At 41.7% G+C, this 22,440-nt stretch overlaps 1 protein-coding gene across 2 annotated transcripts in view; it reads left to right on the forward strand.

Annotated features, from left to right (window-relative positions):
- Positions 1-22,440, forward strand: part of LOC147722684 (cytidine monophosphate-N-acetylneuraminic acid hydroxylase-like) — a 486,512-nt gene that overhangs the window by 371,051 nt on the left and 93,021 nt on the right. For both annotated transcript variants that reach the window (XM_086965175.1, XM_086965174.1), the window contains exon 11: positions 20,249-20,423. In XM_086965175.1, the coding sequence (XP_086821301.1) occupies positions 20,249-20,423 (175 nt within the window). The remainder of the gene's footprint in view (positions 1-20,248; positions 20,424-22,440) is intronic.

The raw sequence follows: 22,440 nt of genomic DNA on the forward strand, positions 1-22,440 counted from the left end.
GGGTACTTGTCCCACCCAAGCAAGTGAGGTACCATTTTTATCGGGAGACCTGGGGGAGCGCTGGTTGGTAGGAAATATGTTGATCCACGCAGATTCCAGAACTTTCCCTCTCAGAAATGTGAAAAAAGTGGGGGGTTTTGCAAAATTTGAGGTTTGCAGGGGTTTCTGGATAGGATAATGTTGAGGACCCATGCAAGCCATACCTCACTGCACTCCCCCAGGTGTCTAGTTTCCAAAAATGTGTGAGTTTTGGCAGGTTTCCCTGGATGGCTGCCGAGTCTAGGGCCAAAAGCTCATGGGACCCCCTTGCAAAGCCTGGGTGGTTTGTGATAGGTAATTCTGATGTCGCCTCAATAGGTTTTGGGCCCTTTCCTGCTTGGGTACTTGGCCCACCCACACAAGTGGGGTACCATTTCTATTGGGATAATCATAGAAATGCTGGGGGGTTGGAAATTTGTTGTTACTTTTTGCAGCGTGAAAATTGGGGCACAATAATGCAAGGAAAATGTGACAGTCACATTTTGAGGTTTGCAGGACATGGTGGGTAAGATAACCTGTTGGGATCCACAAGAGAGATATCACTATGTACTCCCATGGGTGTTTAGTTTATGACAATATCTACAGTTGGCAGGTTTTTCTTAGATGAAAGAGAGACAAAAAAGACAAAGATTACTGCACAGCCACCTATTCCTCAAGCACACATGCATACTGGTTGGATTTGGCACGAGGGTGAGTGATGGTTCAGTATATACAGTTGGATTAACCAGAGATTTCACAAAAATTAAATGCACTGTTAATAATTGAAAGGACGAGAAACTGAACCATTGACTCACAGCTTGTGAGCTGTAAAGCCACGACTAGGCACCAACCTCTGTACAGGCCATTCATACACCTTTCATACGTGTGACACATACAAAACCATTCACACTGCCAGCCTGGTGCCCAGCACATTAAAACACTCACACCAGCAGACAGCGCCATTCAAAGGCACATCACTTTCACACGCCCACATTTCTGACACAGCAACCACACTAGCTCACGGATTGCGTGGAGTGGCGTTTGGCTAGCACTGTGTGTAGTGACTAGCAGACTGTCACTACTCATACACCGGCAGCCAAGCACCAGTCCACGCACACCCCCAGCCAAGCGCCAGTCCACGTACACTGCCAGCCAAGCGCCAATCCATGCACACCGCCAGCCAAGCACCAGTCCACGCACACCACCAGCCAAGTGCCAGCCTAGACACACCGCCATCACATTTAGAATTTTTTTATTCAAAAAAGAAAACACAGACATATTGCAAATAGATGCAAATCTACTGACAAAAACTCTGAAAAAAAATACATTGCACAAATGCCAACCTTAAAACTGAACAAAAAATATAAAACAATAGAGACCAGGCAGTTCACTTTACCACTCATGGATGCTCCCAATTTCTTTTTTTTTGCATGTGGTACATTCTAAAACAAGCAGGCACAAACAGCGCAGGGTTAGAAGGACACTTGGGGGCAGTACATACGAGTCTCGTTCCACCTACCTCTTCGCCAACAGACTCTACATCTCCTACTGGGAAAGTCTTTTGAGGGTGTGGGAGGAATGTGATCAGGAATGTGGTGATCTTTCAATCTAGCCACATCCTCCACCACTCCAACTCTAGGAATACTTGCCTGTTCCACTACACCAAGGCTGCCTATTACAGACTCCTGAAACGTAGCAAAAGTCATCTTTAACTCAGGACAAGAACCCTTGAATACAACAAAAGCATTAAAGGTTGCCAAGTGGAAAAGATGAATAGCCAACTTCTTATACCAAATGTAAGCATTACGAAGAGCAGTGTAAGGTTCCAACCTCTGATCTACTCTATCAACACCACCCATGTGCCTAAAATGGTCTAAAATGCACACAGGTTTGCACGCTTCAGCAAACCCAAAACAGTCATAGGTGAAGTGCTTTCATCATGGATGGTAGTCAGCATGTAGACATGTCTCCTGTCTGAAAACTTCACAGCTAGAAGTTCCTCGCAACGCAACACACTGCACTGGCCCTGCACATGCTTTTGACAAACAAGTTCTTTGGGAAACTTTTACGGTTAAAGCGGATTGTGCCACAAGCAACAGTGTCCACGTCGGACAATTCCCTGAACAATCGCTCATCAGTGTAGAAGTTATCTACATATAAATGGTGGCCTTTGTTAAAAAGTCCTCTACCAAGTTCCCACACAATTTTCCCAGTCACTCCAAAAGTGGACAGACAACCAGGGGGGGTAATCCTGGATTCCTTACCAGTGTACACCCTGAAATTAGAGACATATCCAGTTCTACTGTCACACACCATATACAGCTTAATTCCATAGCGTGCCCTCTTACTAGGAATGTATGGCCTAAAAACCAAGCGGCCCTTGAACAAGACCAAAGACCCATCCACTGCTATTTCTTTCCCTGGAGCATAGATCTCAGAAATTCGATCTACAAAGTGATCAATGACAGCCCGAATCCAAGACGGTCACAATCAGGGTGATCTCGTGGCAACGCTAAACCATTATCGACAAAATGCAGCATCTGAAGCAGAAGCAAATACCTATCACCACTCATGACTGCCATAAATATAGCTGTTGCCATTGAGGGACTAGTAGACCAACATGAAGACATTGATGACTTCCTTAGCAAGCCCATAAAAAAAGGTAAACCCAAGAACGTCTTCATCTCTTCCAAATTTGTGGGAGTCCACTGGGTAGCTCTAGAGTGGGGCCTGAGGCTGGCACTCTTGTCCCTCAAAAATTGCTCGGCATAAAAATTAGTCTGCTCAACAATCTCTGCCAAAAATACATCGTCCATAAACAAGTGAAAAAAGTTATCAGCAAAAATGTTTCTGTATTCGCTCTAAACCCTGGAACACCAGTAAAAGTCTGGCAATGCTGGCTGCACCATGCCTGGGGCAACCCAGAGGTCATCAATTCCAACTGGAAGCCGTGCAGCCCCAGGCTGCAGCCCAGATGTCTCTTGCTGCACTATTGGCCCATCAATGTTCTCCTCTACAACAGGCACTTCATGCGCACTAAAAGTAGCTTCATCCGATGATTCCATGTGGAGAGAAAACTCACTGCCTGAATATTCCCCTTCCTCCTCTGCCTCAGATGCAGAGTCAGTCTCTGAACCATGGTCATAGGAAGACAAAAAAAGCATACCAACAACCTGCTGAGCAGTAATCCCGCGGCTAGCCATTATCCTTACTAAGAAAGGAGACTGCACAAACAAGTCAACAACAACCAACACTGTGCAAAGTAAGTAAGTAAAAAAATGTGTGCCTTTATCACAAAGATCTATATACTCAAAAACTGTACATTTCACTTGCAAGAGAAAGCTACACTCACCAGAACCTACTCTGCAGAGCCACAGCAAAACCCAACTATATCCCATTAGAAAGAAAAAAACAAAACCAATTACTCACAAGACAACAAAATACACATCGAGCACAAATGCAAAAAGTTTTTGACACTCCTAAAACAGAAGCCAAACATACTGCTATTATTACACCATTTGAAAATAACACATTCATGCAGAGAAAGGAAATTCATTTACATTGTACAAAAAAAGTCTCTTACCAAACACATGCAACTACACAAACAGCAGAACCACAAGTAATGAAACCGCAACCTGGAACAGTTGAAAGAGCAAAAGCCTTGAACTAGAACAAAAAGGGAGATAGAAAGCATTACAATTGCAATTCACTATAAATAAAACAATTAACATTATTGCACGCTATGTCACTACCCAAATGGTCAATCTGCCAGGTCAATTGGCCTTCAAATAGGGCTGAGAAAAATGGGGGTTTATCTTGCCCAAGGGATCGGGTGAGGTTGTCTGCCAGGCCGATCTGTCTCCCAGGTGGGGCAGAAAACAATAGAAAGAAATGTGCCCCCCTTGCAAAATAAATACGTCCGTGGTGCCTAGTAGGGTTTTCCACCTCCCCCTCCCGTCTGGGGCAGAAAGGCCTAAAAAACTGGCCCCTTTGGAAGCAACCATGTCGCTTTCATTACACACAAAACAAAATCCCTAGTGCCTAGTGGGCTTTTCTGGCCCCCTGGGAACAGAAACACCCAAAAATGCAGGTGATCTGTCCCCAGGGGGAAGGGGGGGGGGGCAGAAAAGTCTTGAAAATAATGTGCCCCTTAAGGAAGCGACCTTTGCCTAAGGGGTCGCTTCCTTTAAATAAGTAAAGAACTCCCTGGTGTCTAGTGGGGTATTCTGCCTTAAGCCAAATAAACTGACCGATCTTCCCCTTGGGGGGGGGGGGGGGGGGGGGGGGGGCAAAATACACATTAAAAAAAATATGCCCCCTGGAAGTGACCCTTGCCCAAGCGGTCGCTTCCATTTTGTTTTTTTAATTATCCCTGGCTCTAGTGGGCTTTTCTGCCCCCCCCCCCCCCGGGCCAGAAACGCCCCAAAAACGAGTGATCTGTCCCAGAGAGGGCAGAAAAGTCTGAAAATGTAGTCCCCTAAGGATGCGACTCTTGCCCAATGGGTCGCTGACTTTACAGAAAAAAAACATCTCTGGCGGGAGCATTTCTGCTGCACGATAGCAACGCTGTCCACAATTAAGCAGCAGGAATGCCCTGCATTGAGACATCCCCCGATGCCTCAAAGCATGAGGATCTGCCCCCCCGCCCCACCGGAGCACAGAAACTTGCCTGTGCCTGCCTGGACGCAAATGGCTTTCATGCGTCCACAGCTTCCTAATGACATCGGCGCACGCTGTGCGCACTGACGTCACAGGATCGCCGAGGGGTGGGGTCAGGGGTAGCAGCGGATGGCAAGCATGGAGCTGCCATCCCTGCTTAGGGGTGCAGATGGGCTTCCCATGGCGGGAGCGCCAACTAGTGACTCTTAATGGGGTCACAAATAATCCTATAAATATTAAAGGTAGATCGCAGTTTGCGATCGATTAGGAATTGAAGCCATCCCCTCTATGTCTGTGAGTGCTTTTTAATAATGCAATCTTTTTTTTATAATGCATCCCGTTTTCCTTGAAGGAAAATGGTAGTGTTTTCAAAAAAACTCAAACAGTTAAGTTTCATTTTTTAAGTAGGCATTGGTTGCTTGGACCATTGCATGCTCTTAAAAAATATTTGTTTCAAAATTCACAAAGGTGAACAGATAGCACACCATTGAAATGTCGGTAAAAAATGAATTTTTTGCGCCCGTAATTCAGTTGTAGAACTTTCATACATAACACTGCATTTTGGTATTTGAAAGAGATGCCCTAAACACGCCCAGTCCAAATACTGAATTGCTAAACACAGACTGCAATTCTGTAACATGTTACCAAATGGCAATTTGTGCACTGTGCATATAAAAAAGCATTTTTGTGGTTGGAACCAGCCTGATTATGCAAACCAGGCATTTTCTGACTGCAAAAATGCTTCTGTACATATGCCCCTAACACCCTTTCTAATAAAGCAACTCATGTTTTTTTGTTTTTTCCAAGGACTATTATTTTTATTTGTCACATTTGCATCTTAATGTGTAACTGTTGGGGGTGTGTCCTCACAACATGGACAACAGTATGCATCTGTGAATGGCTCCTTGAGGGGCCTGGAGAAATCCTACATTATACTGCCGAAAGCTGCAAGCTGAAAGGTGCATCTCGACTGGCGGAGACGGGGGTTGATTGCTGCCCACCATGACTTCCTTTTCCTGAGTTGTGGGAAACTGCATAGTGAACGTGCAGTGGGCCATGATTCCTGAGTGCTGTGGGCCCCACTCCTCTCCTGTGTAGGGCAGCTGCTGGGCCGGAGAGCTGCATGGTCCACAAAAGAAGTCCCTGGCTGCACGGCCTGGGTAGGGGGCGGCATAGAGGAGCGCCTGGGCCCGGGCCCTCCCTTCATGCATCAACCCTGAGGAGGCACCTCAATAAGATTCTGGAGCGGCGGGACCTTGCTGGCCTGCCCTAATAGGGAGAGTGCAGCACATATAGTGCAGGTGGCCTGGGAAGCGCTGAGCAGGATGATACCTCCTAGAGTTGGCTGACGGAGGTAGGTGGCACTGGGCTGAACTAGGGGACTTGGGCTCCTGCTCCACTGAGAAAAGGCTCATGCAGGGTGTGCAGTGCCGCCACCCCTTTTCTGTTGGCGAACTGGCTAGTGGTGGAGAGGAGGCCCACCATAACGGGACGGACTCCGGAGAACTGGGGGATCACACCTTGCTGACTATCACACCTGGAGGCAGGGGACCCACTGAGACTCTGAACTAGTGCAAAGGTCCATGGCAGAGGCTGAACTGAGGTAGACGGGCCCCCCAGGCACCCTTTGAGTGCTCCGACAACAAACAGAGGTGATTCTTACAGTACATTTGATATAGGGCAGTCCCTTGCTCCATGCAGGGGAACCCAATAGAGCACTACACCACCCAGACAACAATGTAGCACAGACAGACATATAAAGGGAATTCCCCAAATTATCCTGTGCAGGAACCACCCCTGGAGGAGGCATCCTGTGCGGACATTTTGGTGGCTATTTAAGGGTCAAGAGCAGCAATGGTGGGGAAGAATGAAACCGTCTCCATTGAGGTAAATCTATTCCGTGCAGATTTACGGAAAGTGTCTGATAAGGTAAATGCTGCAGAGTTCAATGTTGAGCTCCAGGAAGTGGTGGCCACACTGCTAAAACAGGTGACTAACTTGGAATCTAAGACTGGGGCCCTGGAGGCACGGACTGAGGACGCACAGTGGTGATCCCATTGTAATAATGTCCACCTGCTGGGGTTCCAGAGTGAACTGAGGGGTGCTTGATGGAACAATTTGTGGAGAGGTGGGTCCAGGACTCACCGCGGCCTAGTGGATTATCTGATTTCTTCGTTATTGAGAGGGCACACAGGGCAATGGTGCCTTAGTCGCTCCCTGGTACACCGCCATGGCTAATCATTTCTTGTGTGCTGAACTACAAAGATAGAGACTGTATCCTCTGTGCGGCCCGAGAGACTGATACTTCCTATTTTGAAAATCACAGGATCTCTATTTATCTAGACTACACTCAGAGAGAACAATAGGACAGAAAATCACTACTTGAGGCCAAAAGAAAGCTGAAAGACCTGGGCTTAAAATATATGCTGCTGTACCCAGCTAGACTGAGAATTATCTCGGAGGGAAAATCACATTTTTTTGACTCGCCTCAGGATGTTTGGAGATGTGGGATAAAGGGCCTAGGGACAAGGTGATGCTCTGGAGAAAAGGACCCCGCAATGGTGTGGGGGCGGGTCACGCAGTCATGATTAGCAGCTTTGAGTGTAGACAGAGCAGAGGAATGGCAGAGATTATGGTGAATCAAGTGAGTGGTGATTCAAGGGGATGATTCTATGGTGCTGGACACCATGGTCTCTAGGTTGGGTGAAGTGGAGAGGCCTCCTGCCTCAATACTGGACGTAGAGATGGAGAACACACAGTTTGATAAGGGGACTCTGTATCCTTGGTGAATTTGGTGGGGGTGTTATGTGGGGGAGAGACACTGTGAGAGTGCAGATCCAGTTATGTTTGATTTTTTTTCTGTAGCCTGTATGAGGTTCCACAGGCAATCATAGCATGAGCGTAGGCATATACTTGATGCTACGGGGCTCCGGGTGGGTCGCTCCCACATTCTTGTGGTAGGCTTTCCTCAATTTTGAAGGGTTTAGGCTGCGGGTGCTGTCAGCATTATTTCTGTGGGAGAATAAGACGGATTGCTGTTGTGTTGTTTTCTGGGGATAGGAAGATGGGGAGGTTTTCTGGACTTTGTGTCTCAAGTTCTAGAGGAAGTTTTCCCTTATGGTGCATGGTATGTTACAGGGTGCTGCGTCGCAAATGGGGGGCTGACTGTGGAATCACCCCTCTGCATGCATACCAGTCAGGGACTCGGTGTGCGGAGGGTACTCTCTTATGGCTGACTGTAACAAGATAGTGACCTGGAATGCCTGGGACTTATGAGTATACACAAAGCGATACAGAGTCCATTCATTCCTGATGTGCAGTCAGGTTCAGATTGCATGTCTACAGGAGATCCACCTGAGATTAGGTAGGAAATGGAGGGGGCAACTCTATTCGGCTTCGTATTCTTCGTACACCAGAGGTGTTGCAATCTGGATTGTCCTTGGTGTGCCATTCCATTACACCCGCAGTGATGTGGACTTAGAGGAGCACTGTGACTAAATCTCCTCTGTCAGTGGTAATGCAAAACCTGGGATTCCTAGACAGTTGGAGGTTTCTTCACCCACACACACAGGAGTATACCTGTCACTCACTGAAACATAACACATCTAGCCATCTGGATCAAATGCTGGTGCTGGACTTGGAACACAGATGGTGCGCTTGGTAGCCCATTTAAGTAAATTCCTTTTGAACCACGCACCTGTACTATTTCAGCTGCAAGGATCAGAGGTACGCAGGCAGATAGATGCTGACACATGCCCCCAGAATTGCTGACTGACAAAGAATGGAAGGAGTCAAAGACTACCGCACTCACTGAATATCTAAAGAATAACTCAGGTTCTCCTGCTACTAGGGCCGCTGAATAGGAGGTCCTGAAGGCAGTTTTGAGGAGGCTATGCATAGGAACTGTGTTAAAGCGGCGGCTAGAGAAAAACATTAAGACCCAGGAGAGGCGGCTATCTACCCCCCAGAGTGGTGAGATGACTTATGCAACAGAACGGGAGGGGGAAATGGGAGCCCAACACACCCTGAACACGCTATGGGACACTCTAGACTAATACACCCTTAAGATATGTAGGGAGCGCTTACATAGGGAGGGTGATAAATCCGGGAGATTCCTGACCTGGATATTAAGACATGAACAGGAGCCCCAGCCTGTCCGTCATATTCAGACCTCAGTGAGAAGATTCATGACGGGCTGTCAAGACATTCTGGATAATCTGGGGGCGTATTTTTGTGACATCTACAGTGCAGGGGAGACCAATCGGGGAAACAGAGAAAGGGCACAGGAGTTGGACAGGGCACTAAAGGATCTTAAAAAATAATAAAGTGAGAGCTCCTGGGGGGATAGGTTCCCTGTGGAGTTCTTACAAATATATTCAGCATTGCTCTCCGAGCACCTCTTGAGGTCTTCCGGGAGGTTCTTCCCATCACTATGCGCAAGGGCATTATTTGACTTATGTTAAATCTAGGTGCAAATGCCAAGGATCTCCTCTCTTATAGACCTCTTACCATGATAAATTCCAATGTCAAAGTAGTCTGTAAATTGTTAGTAACTAGGTTGCGGGAGGTGATACGAGAACTAGTACACGAGGATCAATGCAGTTTCATACCGTCTCGCAGTACCGCCTTTAATCTTCATCGTCTGGCCCATATAATGCATGAAACCATGCAGGAGATTGCAATAAGGCACTAGTATCAATCGATTTGGAAAAAGCATTTGACACCATAGATTGACACTATTTGATAGAGGTACTGTGGGGAATGGGATTTGGAATAGCCTTACGGAAATAGGAGAAACTCTTATACACAGATCCTAGGGTCCGGTTCAGAGTGGGAGAAATGCTTTTAGAAAGTTGGCAATTCAAAGGAGCACCCAGTAGGGATGTCCTCTCTCACAACTTTTGTCTGCGCTGACTCTTGAACCTTTGGTAAGCCTGCTTTGCTGGGAATTTGAATCTTGAGGCAGTGGCTGGCCTGCTGATCAATATCTGGGAGACTATGTTATTTCCACTGAAGGGCTTTGTGCTGACACCTCAGCAGCAACTCCCAGAGTTCAAAATCAGATGGGAGCTAGATAGCTTCCACTACCTGGGGGTCATGGTCACTCATACGTAGGCTCACTATTACCAGATAAGTATAAATAGAGTTCTGCAAGGTCTCTCTGGACCAATAGGATTCTGGAACTCTACCTTTGTCGGTTATGGGTTGGGCGGCCATCACCAATATGTTTTTTTCACCGAGATGCTTGTATGCAATATAGAACTTTTGCACTTGCTGGTTCCCTGAGTTTTTCAGAAATTGAACAGCCTCTTGACATCCCTGGTAGTTCTTCCAGATATGCAACTTTATTACCATGCAGTGAATCTACATCACATGGTCCGGTGGATGACTAAATCTGATAAATGGGCGAAAAGACTCCTGCGAGGATTGTTTAGGGGTGAAACACTGGCATGATTGTTTACGAGGGAGGGACACTCCGAGGTCCTGGTCCCATATTTGGTGCGCCATACAGCCTCAATATTGGGAACAATGGTCAAATAAATACTCCGTAGGGCATCATTTGAAAGGAGTTAGGTCTGTAGGATCTAGCAGTTTCGTCAGATAGACGTTGATTTGTTCATTGAGCGATGGAGGGTTGAAGGTTGCATACAGGCTGGGGACCTCGACCCAGGCGAGGACTTCATCATCTTTCAGGATGGGCCAGAGGCCTTTCCAAAAGGGGATGGGACACTTTTTGCATTATTCTTAAGTGGAAAGTATGACCAGGGAGTTGTGAAGTAGCTTCCCAGTGCTGCCACCGCTGCCCTCGCTCTTGTGCAGCTTGCTCGGATGGGGAGAGGGTAGACATTTTATCACCCTCTTCTATAAGGTGTTAAAGGGAAACATGATGAATCCCCCTTTCAGAGCCCACCGGGTATGGGAGGTGGAGATGGGGGATACCTTGTGGATATGGCCTGGAATCATACGTGTGCATTGGTCCACGCAGTCTTCTGTAACTCAACATGAATGATCGCACCATGGAGTCAAAGTGTGCCCGCTGTGGAGAGAAGGGTGCCACTTTTCTCCATCTTGCATGGCTCTGTGATGAGGTCAATGGGTATAGGAGGGTCGTAGTGCAGTGAGTAGAGACAGCTACAGGGATAATGGTCCCATTCATCCAAGGTGTCATGTCTACTCGGAATAGAGGACAAAAGTGGGGAAGACAACTTATACGTTTCTGCAACTTACATTCCTATTGGCAAAAAGATGGGTCGCTATTGGCTGGCTGATGCATGTGAGCACCGCAAGTAAAACATTGGGTTCATAATGTGCTTGCGTGGGGGGTGGTAGAGGAACCGCAAATGCACCTGCCCCGATCGAATGAAAACGCATTATCGATTTTGGAAACGTGGGGATTACTGTTAGATTTAACAACCATGACGAAGATGATGCTGATTCACACCTGGATGAGGTGAGGACATAAGTGCCCCGGGTGCACTGTTGTTATAGCACTGTGGAGGCCAGGAGTTGTTATGATGTATACACTCTGGGGTGGCTTGTTCACTTGGTCCAAAATGTAATACTTACCTTGGCTGTCGTTGTGCAGCTGGAACTTTAAATGCACTGTAGAGCACATGTAGCTGATGACTTGAACCATTTGATTTATTTGTAACGTTGTGACATTGAAAAACTGGAAAATAAAAGTTTAAAAAGAAGAAATTGTGACTGTTTGAGTTTCCAGTGCTTTAGATTTAGAAAGATGCACCATGTGAGGAAAATTCAGCCACCTTAAATGCAGTGGCATAGCAGTGGTTCAAAGGGCGCTGGCGCAAGCGACGTTAATGAGGTCAGTAAAATAAAGCCATAGGTTTGGTGCATTGGCTCCTTAAATTGCAGGGCTGTGTTGGCATTGCACCCACTGCACTATTGAAAGTTATAACCCTGAAGAAGGAGGCCCTTCCTCTAAACAATGACTGTGAGGCCCTAGGGAGTGGGGCAGTGACGTAATAATGATGCCCTGAGTCCTGGTTCAAATGAGGTGAATAGATCACTTATCCATTGACTGAACATCCAAAATGTGGGGGCATTAAGCCTCTGACAACATTGGGCCCGGTGCCACTGCTCCTGCTGCAACAATGATAGCTATTTCTCTGACAAAGGTCCTTCTTCTGGGCCTCTTGGCTAATTTCCACCACTGTCAGGCCCAGTGGAGGGACCTACCACCCTGGACCTCAGATCACTGACAGAACATCGACAGACAAAATATCGAGATGCCAAAATATCGAGGATAAAATATCGACTGACAGAATATCGACTTCCTATCTTCAAACAGGTAAGTACAAAAATATCGACTCCAAAATATCGAGTGTAAAAAATATAGAATGTCAAAATATCGAATTTTTTAAGTATGTTAAAAGTAACTTAAAAGTAATATAACAGTAAATTAAATTATTATAAACATATTTAAAATACTTAAATAAACGAAAAATTAAGAAATAATTAATGTAACTTAAAAAAAAAATAATACTTATATATATATATCTACATATTATTAACAAAACATGTACAATATTTTTACCGTAGGATAGCGAGAGGGTTAAATGTACTCTAACGACTCCAGTGAGTGCAACAGTAGGGAAAGCGTTGGATAGCGTAAGGGTAAAAATTACTATTCCAACTCCAATGAGTGTAACAGTAGGGTAAGCGTTGGATAGCGTAGGGGTAAAATTTACTATTCCAACTCCAGAGAGTGTAACAGTAGGGTAAGCGTTGGATAGCGTAGGGGTAAAATTTACTATTGCAACTCCAGAGAGTGTAACAGTAGGGAAAGCGTTGGATAGCGTAGGGGTTTAAATTACTATTCCTACTCCAGAGAGTGTAACAGTAGGGAAAGCGTTGGATAGCGTAGGGGTTAAAATTACTATTCCAACTCAAGGGAGTGCAACAGTAGGGAAAGCGTTGGATAGCGTAGGGGTTAAAATTACTATTCAAACTCCAGAGAGTGTAACAGTAGGGAAAGCGTTGGATAGCATAAGGGTAAAAATTACTATTCCCACTCCAGTGAGTGCAACAGTAGGGAAAGGGTTGGATAGCGTAAGGGTTTAAATTACTATTCCAACTCCAGTGAGTGTAACAGTAGGGTAAGCATTGGATAGCGTATTGGTAAAATTTACTATTCCAACTCCAGAGAGTGTAACAGTAGGGTAAGCGTTGGATAGCGTAGGGGTAAAATGCACTATTCCAATTCCAGAGAGTGTAACAGTAGGGAAAGCGTTGGATAGCGTAGGGGTTACATTTACTATTCCAACTCCAGTGAGTGCAACAGTAGGGAAAGTAAATACTTCTTATATAAATATAAATAACATAAATAGTAAAATCTATTACAAAATATTTTAAATATTTTAGAATTGTGTAAATTATATTAATTAATCTATTAAATGCAAATTATTTAATAATATAAATTACCTACTAATACTAATAATTTACCTATTAAAAATCAATTAATTTAAATGTTCAAATTATTTTACAAAATAAACTCAATATATTTTTTAAAACAATGTAATTACTTACAATTAAATTAATTCCAAAACTATTCCTCTATAAACACACAACCCACTACAAAATTAAATTCATTAAATTAACATATTTATCAATTAATCATTTAAATGTATTTACCTATTATATTGTAATTAATTACCAATTAATAATTATTGAACAATTAATTCTAAATAAATAACTTTTAATTAATTTACATATTTAATTAGTTATATTTAAATTACTTCCCACCCTATTCCCCTATAACCGCACAACCCACTAAATTATCAATTAATGAATAAAAATTAATGACCAATTATATTTTAATTACTTACCAATTAATAATTAATTAACAAATAATTTTAAATAAATAACAATTATTTAAATAACATATTTTATTAATTATAATTAAATTACTTCCCACCCTATTCCCCTATAACACCAAAACCCGCTACAGAAAATAAATTACAAAAAAGATAATATATATCACTTAATCAATTAAAATTAATTACAATTATATTTTAATTAATTACTATTTAATAATTAATTAACAATGAATTCTAAATAAATACCAAATAATTAAATAACATATTTAATTAATTATATTTAAATTACTTCCCACCCTATTCCCCTATAAACCCACAACCGGCTACAGAAAATAAATGACTAAAAATAATATATTTATCAATTAATCAATTAAAATTTATCACCAATTATATTTAATTAATTACCAATTAATACTTAATTAACAATTAATTTTAAATAACAATTATTTAAATAACATATTTAATTAATTATAATTAAATTACTTCCCACCCTATTCCCCTATAAACCCACAACCCGCTACAGAATTATATTACACAAAAATTAAACATTAATATTAACTTACCTTAAATTCGATTTTTTTGTTGTCGATATTCTATCTAGTCGATATTATGTCCATTCTATATTTTTGAATCGATATTATTGCTATTCTAGTCGATATTACATTTTTCTAGTCGATATTTTTGTAGTCTATATTATGTCTAGTCGATATTATGTCTAGTCGAAATTAAAAACTCGATATTATGTCTAGTCGAAATAAAAAACTCGATATTATGTCTACTTACCCTGGCCCTCACAGTCGTGAACCATGGTTGTGAAGTTTAGTGGTGGGGTCAACTCCGCTAGGCCTCACAATGCTAGATCATGACTGCAGGGCCTAACGGAGGGAGGCCTGTGGTGTAGTAAATGTGCCATGGGCCCTGGTGCAAGCAAGGTAAATGGGCCCCATGACCTGGCTTGACAGTAATATATAGTTACAATTTGAATGCATTGGTAACCTAAGATGCCTGCACACCTGTGAAAGACTTCTTGATCCAGGCCTTGCAGCCTTGGTCAAGCACTAACAGGCTCAGGTGATGGGGCAGTGGTATAGCAATTTTGCTATGATCCATGGTGCCAGCAAGGTAAATTAGCTATATGTCCCCTGGATGGTCTGTAAAATCCACCTATAATTTGGGACCTTTTGGGTGGAAACACACCTGCACAATTATCAGCTACACCAATGGGTATATTTGCAGTAGGTATCAATCTGTAAAATGTGAACTTTAAGAGAATTATTTTGCGCAGGAAACAATTTGGGGCCAGGTGTATACATATTATGTTGTGCCAATTGGCAAACTTTGTAAACACTAAAAACGACACTGAAGTGTACAAAAGTAACTTGCCAATAGTGATCGGAAGTGTGATTTGTAATGTATTTGGTATGAATCCTAGCGATTTTCATGGCAAATGGGGAGGTAGGGGCCCCTCCTTTTGTGATGCACATGTATCAATGATTTGGCACAGTTTCTCAAACTAAAGCATTGGAATTGCACTATCTGCTAGGAGACGTCTTCGTCCATTCATAAAATGGAACCAATCCATATGGGAGAGCTTCCACTGTAAGAACAGGAGCTAGGGATATCACAGGAAGTAAAAAACCAGCTCCAGAGACACCTACATGCCACCCTGATGTCTTTTTCACATCATGACATATTTCCTGCCACTGCAGCTCCTGACCACTCGAGTAGCGTTGTCATAATTTTATTTAATTTATAAAGTTTTATATAGCGCGAACAAGATCCCGAGAGATATCAGAACACTTTAAACCTCCCTATCTCGAAACCGTGGGTCCCGACCCCCACGCACTGTAGCTTTAGGTTACACCTTTTTGATTAACACAAAAAAAAATTATTTTTGCAAATATAATCTTTATGCTTATCACATTCTAAATGTTTTATTTCGACAACAGAATGCAAGCTCTTGTCGAAAAATAATCACAAAAAATGAAAACATATAATTACATTACATTTCTCACAATATTATGCATAAAGAAATTAATTTCCACAAATTCTTCTGTGATTCCTTTTTAAGCGCTCAATGCATTTCGGGCCATGCTTGACCCTTCATCAGGAGCCTGTTTCATCTACCACAAACGAAAAATAGCCGAAAATCAGGCTCCGGTACATTATTAACAATTGCCTGATCTGAACTCTATTCGGTTGTCAGCTCAGTTCAGATCAGGCAATTGTTAATAATGTACCGGAGACTGATTTTCGGCTACTATTCGTTTGTGGTAGGCATAGAAGAGAGTCACTCAGAGTCCTGAGAGAGACTGGCGTTTTTGGAATTTAACTCGTGGAACAGCAAAGTCTGTTGTACTGGTAAGGGCAGAGTTGATTATCTCGTCATAAGGTGTGAGCCATTGTTTGTGTCTCGAAAAACAGGAGTTGATAGTTGTGGTTTTTTTTCTCACAGATTGCAAAGGTCACTCAGTGGCAGGACCATGTAAGCATAAGCATGGTTGCTTTTTCATTTTTGCTTTGAACACATTGGTGTGGTGAAAGGTTTTTTAAACTTTATTAAGCACACACACTCCCCACATGGTATTACAAGCATTGCATAATGCATTTATGTTCACAACATTTAAATGATTGCAATGAATTCTCCAGGCTGGAGAGGTCGCTGCTGGATGTGTTGCATTGTTGTTTTTTTAGATGAAACAGGCTCCTGATGAAGGGTCAAGCATGGCCCGAAATGCATTGAGCGCTTAAAAAGGAATCACAGAAGAATTTGTGGAAATTAATTTCTTTATGCATAATATTGTGAGAAATGTAATGTAATTATATGTTTTCATTTTTTGTGATTATTTTTCAACAAGAGCTTGCATTCTGTTGTCGAAATAAAACATTTAGAATGTGATAAGCATAAAGATTATATTTGCAAAAATAATTTTTTTTTGTGTTAATCAAAAAGGTATAACCTAAAGCTACAGTGCGTGGGGGTCGGGACCCACGGTCTCGAGATAGGGAGGTTTACAGTAGAGGCACGGGAAAGACAACCGTGCTACCTCTGCAGCACGCTGATAATAGTATTTTAGATATTGAGGAGTTGAAAAACATAGTAGAATTCAAAGAAAGGGAGTGCATCTCCATTCATTTCCAAATATCAGAGCGCTTTACCAGAGAGGACATGAGTGTATTAACAGCAACAATCGGGAAAAAGAAGACCATACAATAAGCAGAAGTAAGCGGGTAACAGAGGGGGCAACAATATGCAGAATTGAAGAACTGTATCAAATGGAGGTACCATGATAAAACAAACATTGTCATCCGATCCCGTGAGCCTAGCCCCCTTAGGGTAAGAATTTGCTTATTAGGAATCTTTTGGTTTCCAATTTGAACACCATTGTTGAGGTGGGACTACGTACTTCTGGTGGAAGAGAGTTCTTTGGGGCTGCCCCTCAGAAGGCTCAGAGACAAGTTTTCTTTTTGCTAAAGGTGCAAGGTTTCAAGAGGAATGTAGAGGAGCTTCTTGATGCTCTCTACCCACAGACTAGTTCAGGTTTTTGCGCCAGGTACCTGGGCTGTAAATTAGAATGCAGAGATGGAGCCTGTCCCTCGATGGCCTCTAGTGCCATTTATCTAGCTCACTTCTTCATAAGTGCATTTAGAGCTCTGCCGATGTAATATTTCGTGGATGGTGTCACAGGGCATCTTATCAGATGATGCATTTAGGAAGAAATTTGTGGTGTTTATGAGCAATACCATCTAGAAAATCATTTGTGACATTTGGTGCAGTGTCCTGCCTAATGTTCTCCGAAAAGCACATGGGAGGTAGGGATGCAATGGAACCTTAACTGATTGGCCTTTCACATCAGGTCAAGAATCATACCATCCCTCAATATACGATATTCCACCGCGGAAATTGATTTGGCAATTTGTTTAAAAAAATTAAATGATCCCTTCCTAAACTAAAACCTTTTTTCAAAGATCAATGCCATTTGTAGGTGGACATGTGGGTTCTTTGCACAAATGAATCTGTATCATCATAAGGACTAGGGTTACTGTCATTCTCAGAGACCTAAAACCCAATTTAAATGGCATGAGGGAAGTGCATCATGCAAATTCAATATTCTCAAGTCTTGAGGAAATATCATGCCCATAGCTCTACTTGGTAGGCTGGGGTGAGTATCCAAAGGTAGGGAACTAAATGTCTGATCTACCAGGCTAGGCTTTGCGCCCCCCCATGTGCTGAAAGAAAGCTCCAGGAATATGGGCGAATTTGTTTGTGTTTTATAAAACGAACCCTCCATTAGGGTGTCTATCTCAATGAATTACATACAGTATGTCCGGTTAGTCATTCAAACATGGCACGGTAGATGTCCTATTGTGGATCATTTTCTCCTAAAGTGGCTATGGGAAGCTACTTCAGAGGAAAATGCTTACAGACATTGTAGACATCTTTAAAGTAAGTAGCACAACTGGGTGTTAGGGAGAGAACTGTAAGTAACAACTCGGTGTTCGAGAGAGAACTGTTCCAAAGCTGTGTCAATTAAGCTTAAATTCGGCCCTTATCCTTTGAGCTAAGTTTTTGTTCAGGCTGTGTTGTAACTATTTTGAGTACATCACCCTAATTTTCTACAATTGTAATGGACTAATATGAGGATAACATTGTGGTTTCCTCTCACAATCCTCTTATTTGTGTGAAGTGCACATTAAATATATTGTCTTTAAATTTTCAATTTACTATGAGCCTTATTTAGAGTTTGGCAGATGGGATACACCATCAAAAAAATTGAGGATGTCTCGTCTGCTGGATTACAAGAGTGTTATCAATGATAGCACTTGTGTCATAACAGACAAGATTTCCATCCCATTTTGACAGAATATCCCAGTCGTCAAAACTCTAAAAAAGACCTAACAGCCAGATGTTAAAATATTAGTAATGCCAATTTCCTAACTGTGATTCTCCCCGGATCGTCATTAGGAAATTGGTATGCTTAATTTATAAACTCATTTAGTGTCATTTAGGGTGCGCAAATCGATCTACCGTAAGTATATTAGGGGCAGATGTATCAAGATACCATTTTGCACTTCTCAAATAGCGATTGTTAAGGAATCGCTATTTGAAAAGTGCAAAATGGTATGTATGTAGAATTTCGCTATTTATTAGCGATTCCTTAAAATTCCTTAATTGCGATTAGCAAATTGCTAATCGCAATTAAGGAATAATTTCCCATTCATTTCTATGGGCCAGGAGGCCCATAGGAATGAATGTAAAATGGATGTACCATGTTACAACGCATACCGTTACAACTACCTACTATTACAACGCGACCATTACAACGCATACCATTACAACGCATAGCGCTTTGAGGTGCTGGATAGTGGTAAGTATAATTTACTATTCTAACTCCAGTCCCCGTGGACACTAGGGAAGGTGTTGGATAGTAAATTATACTTATTCCCTATCCTAGAGCGCCCCCCAGCGCAATGCGTTGTAATGGTATGCGTTGTAAAAGATGCGTTGTAATAGTAGGTAGTTGTAAAAGATGCGTTGTAACAGGTGTATACCATGTAAAATTATACTCAATTTGCGATTAGCAATTAGCTAATCGCAAATTGAGAATAATTTCAAGGGTGCGAGGGTGTCTTAAGGACACCCTGCTGCACCCCTGAATTTGATATGTGTACGCATATGGCGCACATACATGCCCTAAGGGCATGTATGAGCGTCATATGGCACCTTTAGAATTTTAAAAAAGTGCTTTTTGAAAAGAATTCGCCAATTACCACCAACTACAAGTTGATGGTAATTTGCGAATTCTTAGTCAAAAATCTCAACACTGAAGTGCTTAATACATTTCAAATAAGAAATCGCAATTTGCCATTTCTTAAAAGCCTCGCAATATTAAGGAATCGCTAAATTTGCGATTCCTTAATATTGCGAGGCTTTTTGCATGATACATTCCAAATCCCGTTTTTTTTGTCGCAAACGCTGCTATTTTCCGAATCGCAGCGTTTGCGACAAAAAAAACGGATGATACATCTGCCCCTTAATGAGGTAGGTCACAGTTTGCGACCCATTATGAATCACAGCCATCACAGGGATGGTGGACTGCTGAAGTCAGCAGACCACCATGTCTGTGATTGCTTTTCAATAAAGCATACTTTAAAGAAAAAATGCATCCTGTTTTTCTTTAAAGAAAATGGAAAGCATATAAAAAAAATAAAATGAAACGTTAAAGTTTCTTTTTTTTAAATAGACGGTTGTCATGGGACCACTGCCTGCTCTTAAAAAAAGAATATATTTTACATTCTCAAAGAAGAAAGGCCCGTTCCCTTTGTGAATGAATTACAGTCAATTTCAAACTGGTGGTAATGTATTACTGTTTTGCGACCGGAATTCGGTCCATACCAATTTGGTCTTTGGAAAGGCCGCCCTAAACACACTCCTACCAAATACCGAATCACAAATGCAAACCGAATCGCATTTTGCATTTTGTACATCTGAAAAAGCATTTTTCCAGGCACCTTACATTATCAATTCAAAACTCCAGTCCTGGCAAACATGTTGTGAAAAAGGCTTGGGTTGCACTCTTGTCAGGTGTGGTATAGGTATTTGTGCTCCTGTTGTTTTGCCACTGGTTATGAAGCTCTGAGTTTGATTGGGAAACATTTTTTCTTTCTTTGTTGTTCCATTTGATAAATTAGATTGTCATGTAAATTTCTTTCTTACACATATATTTCAGTAAGAGTATTACCGAGCCCCCGAAGGGAACCAAGATTTTCAAGGACTCATGGGATTTTGACACTTACACCAATGCCATCAATGCTTCCCTTGAGGATATGATATTTCAGAACCCTTTATGGAAGGAAGTCTACTTCACCTGGGCTGGATTTAACGATTACAACCTTGTGATCAGGGTATGTTGTCTCAAAAAACTATTCTGATAATTGTAGTTTCATAAAGATGTATGTACATGTATTTAGACATATCTCTTCTAGTCAGTCACCATAGATGTCATGTTTATGGTGAGGATGATTTTTCATTTTTTAATCCTTTTTTTTTCTCCACGCTCAAAATGATCATTCTAATTTTAGGAAAACACCTGAAACATGGCTTTTTTCAAAATAAGTTGTTTTTGAGCAGCCAGAAGTCTAAATTCCCAGGTTGATCTCCCTAGCGTGATGAAGCTGAGACACCCATACATTTAATAAATAGTCCTTTACATTATGTTAGGATAAAATTTACTGTAATCGTAAATTTTAAACATAAAAAAGTTGTGCTACTTACTTCCAGTGCACCGAGGTTCTAGTTAAAAAAATTATCACCAAATACTTTTACAGGAAGGTATTTGTAAGAATGCATTATTTCATTACACTGAAATGTCTGTATGCAAATGTTGCTGAGAAATAAAATCAGGAAGATATTTCCACATAGGATGCCGTATTTGTTTATCTGAAGTGTATTGTTGCTGTAGGGGCTGAAGAAAAAAGTGTTTGAGGGTTGTACTTAAACTACTCCAAAGCACTCCACAAGACTTTGGTATGCAATCTATTATCTCCAAAATTAGACTTAAACCAATGTTGTACTGGTTGAGAATCTGGTCGACCACTGAGCTGGAGCCCTATAGGATATATCTTAAATTTTTCTTCTATTAGAATTGTGAAATCTCATTTTTGGGATAATGAAGAGAGGAAACTGATACACTCAATAAATACAGGCTCATTAACAGATAGATTTTTAGAGATAAAACCAATTTCTTTGTTTGAGTCGTATAATGATGATATTGACCCACTCTTCACAAAAGCCCTTAATATAAGATTAAGGTTAGATGTCCTACTGCTTGAAAATGTTACTGCTAAGTGGAAAGAGCTTACAGAAGTTGACAAACGTTGCCCAGTGTTTAGTGAAGCAGAAGAAACTGAAGAACATTTCTTATTCTTCTGCCCGAAGTATTCCAGGCAGCGCAAACGTTGGATTGCTCCCCTATCTCGCACCCTAGGAACATCGGGTCAAATTGAGAATTTGTAAGTCAGATGCCACATCCTATGTTGTTTTTTCAATTGCAAAATACATTGAGTGTACCTGGCCTATTCGATTCAAGCTCCTCTCTAGCTTCCATTAAGTTAATATGACCCAAGCACTTATAATATTTATTCCAACTAGCTAGGCCTGATATAGGATCAATGCTAGAACAATCCGGTTGCAAGGAGCAATAACGGAGGTGGGTGTTTTTGCTACAGTAATCAAATTAGTGCTTGGTCAAATAAACCTAATAATGCACTTTAAAAGTGCCATAACTATTAGATTATATTATAATATTAGGAGCTAGTAGAACTTGAACGTTTCCGTAATAGATCTAAGATAGGTTGTTTTTAGTCCCAATTATTTTCAATTGTATGCAAGATCAGCTTCTTAAAACCAGAAGCACGTTAGAGTTTTTTAATATGAAGTCATTTTTGAGGCTGAGCCTATTGATGTTCGTCTGACTGTGCTCACTAAAGCACTTAAGCATGCTTCATATCTGTTTACCTAATGCATGTGAAACTTTTCTTTTATTACTGATATGTTGTCTGGTCTGAATTATTCAATATTTAATATATTATACATATATTTAGGTTTGGAATTGTCAAGTAAATATGTTTATTTTTAGGTCTCAGACCGAAATAAAGTGCTTGAAGCCGAACTACTGTAGATAAATGTATGCTGCTGAAACACATTTATTGCATTACTGCTGTAATTCCTGTACATGAACAGCAGTCCTCTTTAACAGGCACTGGCAGAGATGGAAGATGTAACCTCTGTCTGAAAGAAGGATACGCTTTCTCATCTTGGTCTACACAAATTCCCAATACATAGCAGAGTGCAACCACTCTCTCAATAGCTTACTGTGTTATATGTTTTAATATTGAAAAGAACCGTAAATATTCTCCTTGG

This window comes from Lissotriton vulgaris, chromosome 4_1 (genome assembly GCF_964263255.1).
Source record: "Lissotriton vulgaris chromosome 4_1, aLisVul1.2, whole genome shotgun sequence".
NCBI classification, from domain to species: Eukaryota; Metazoa; Chordata; class Amphibia; order Caudata; family Salamandridae; genus Lissotriton; species Lissotriton vulgaris.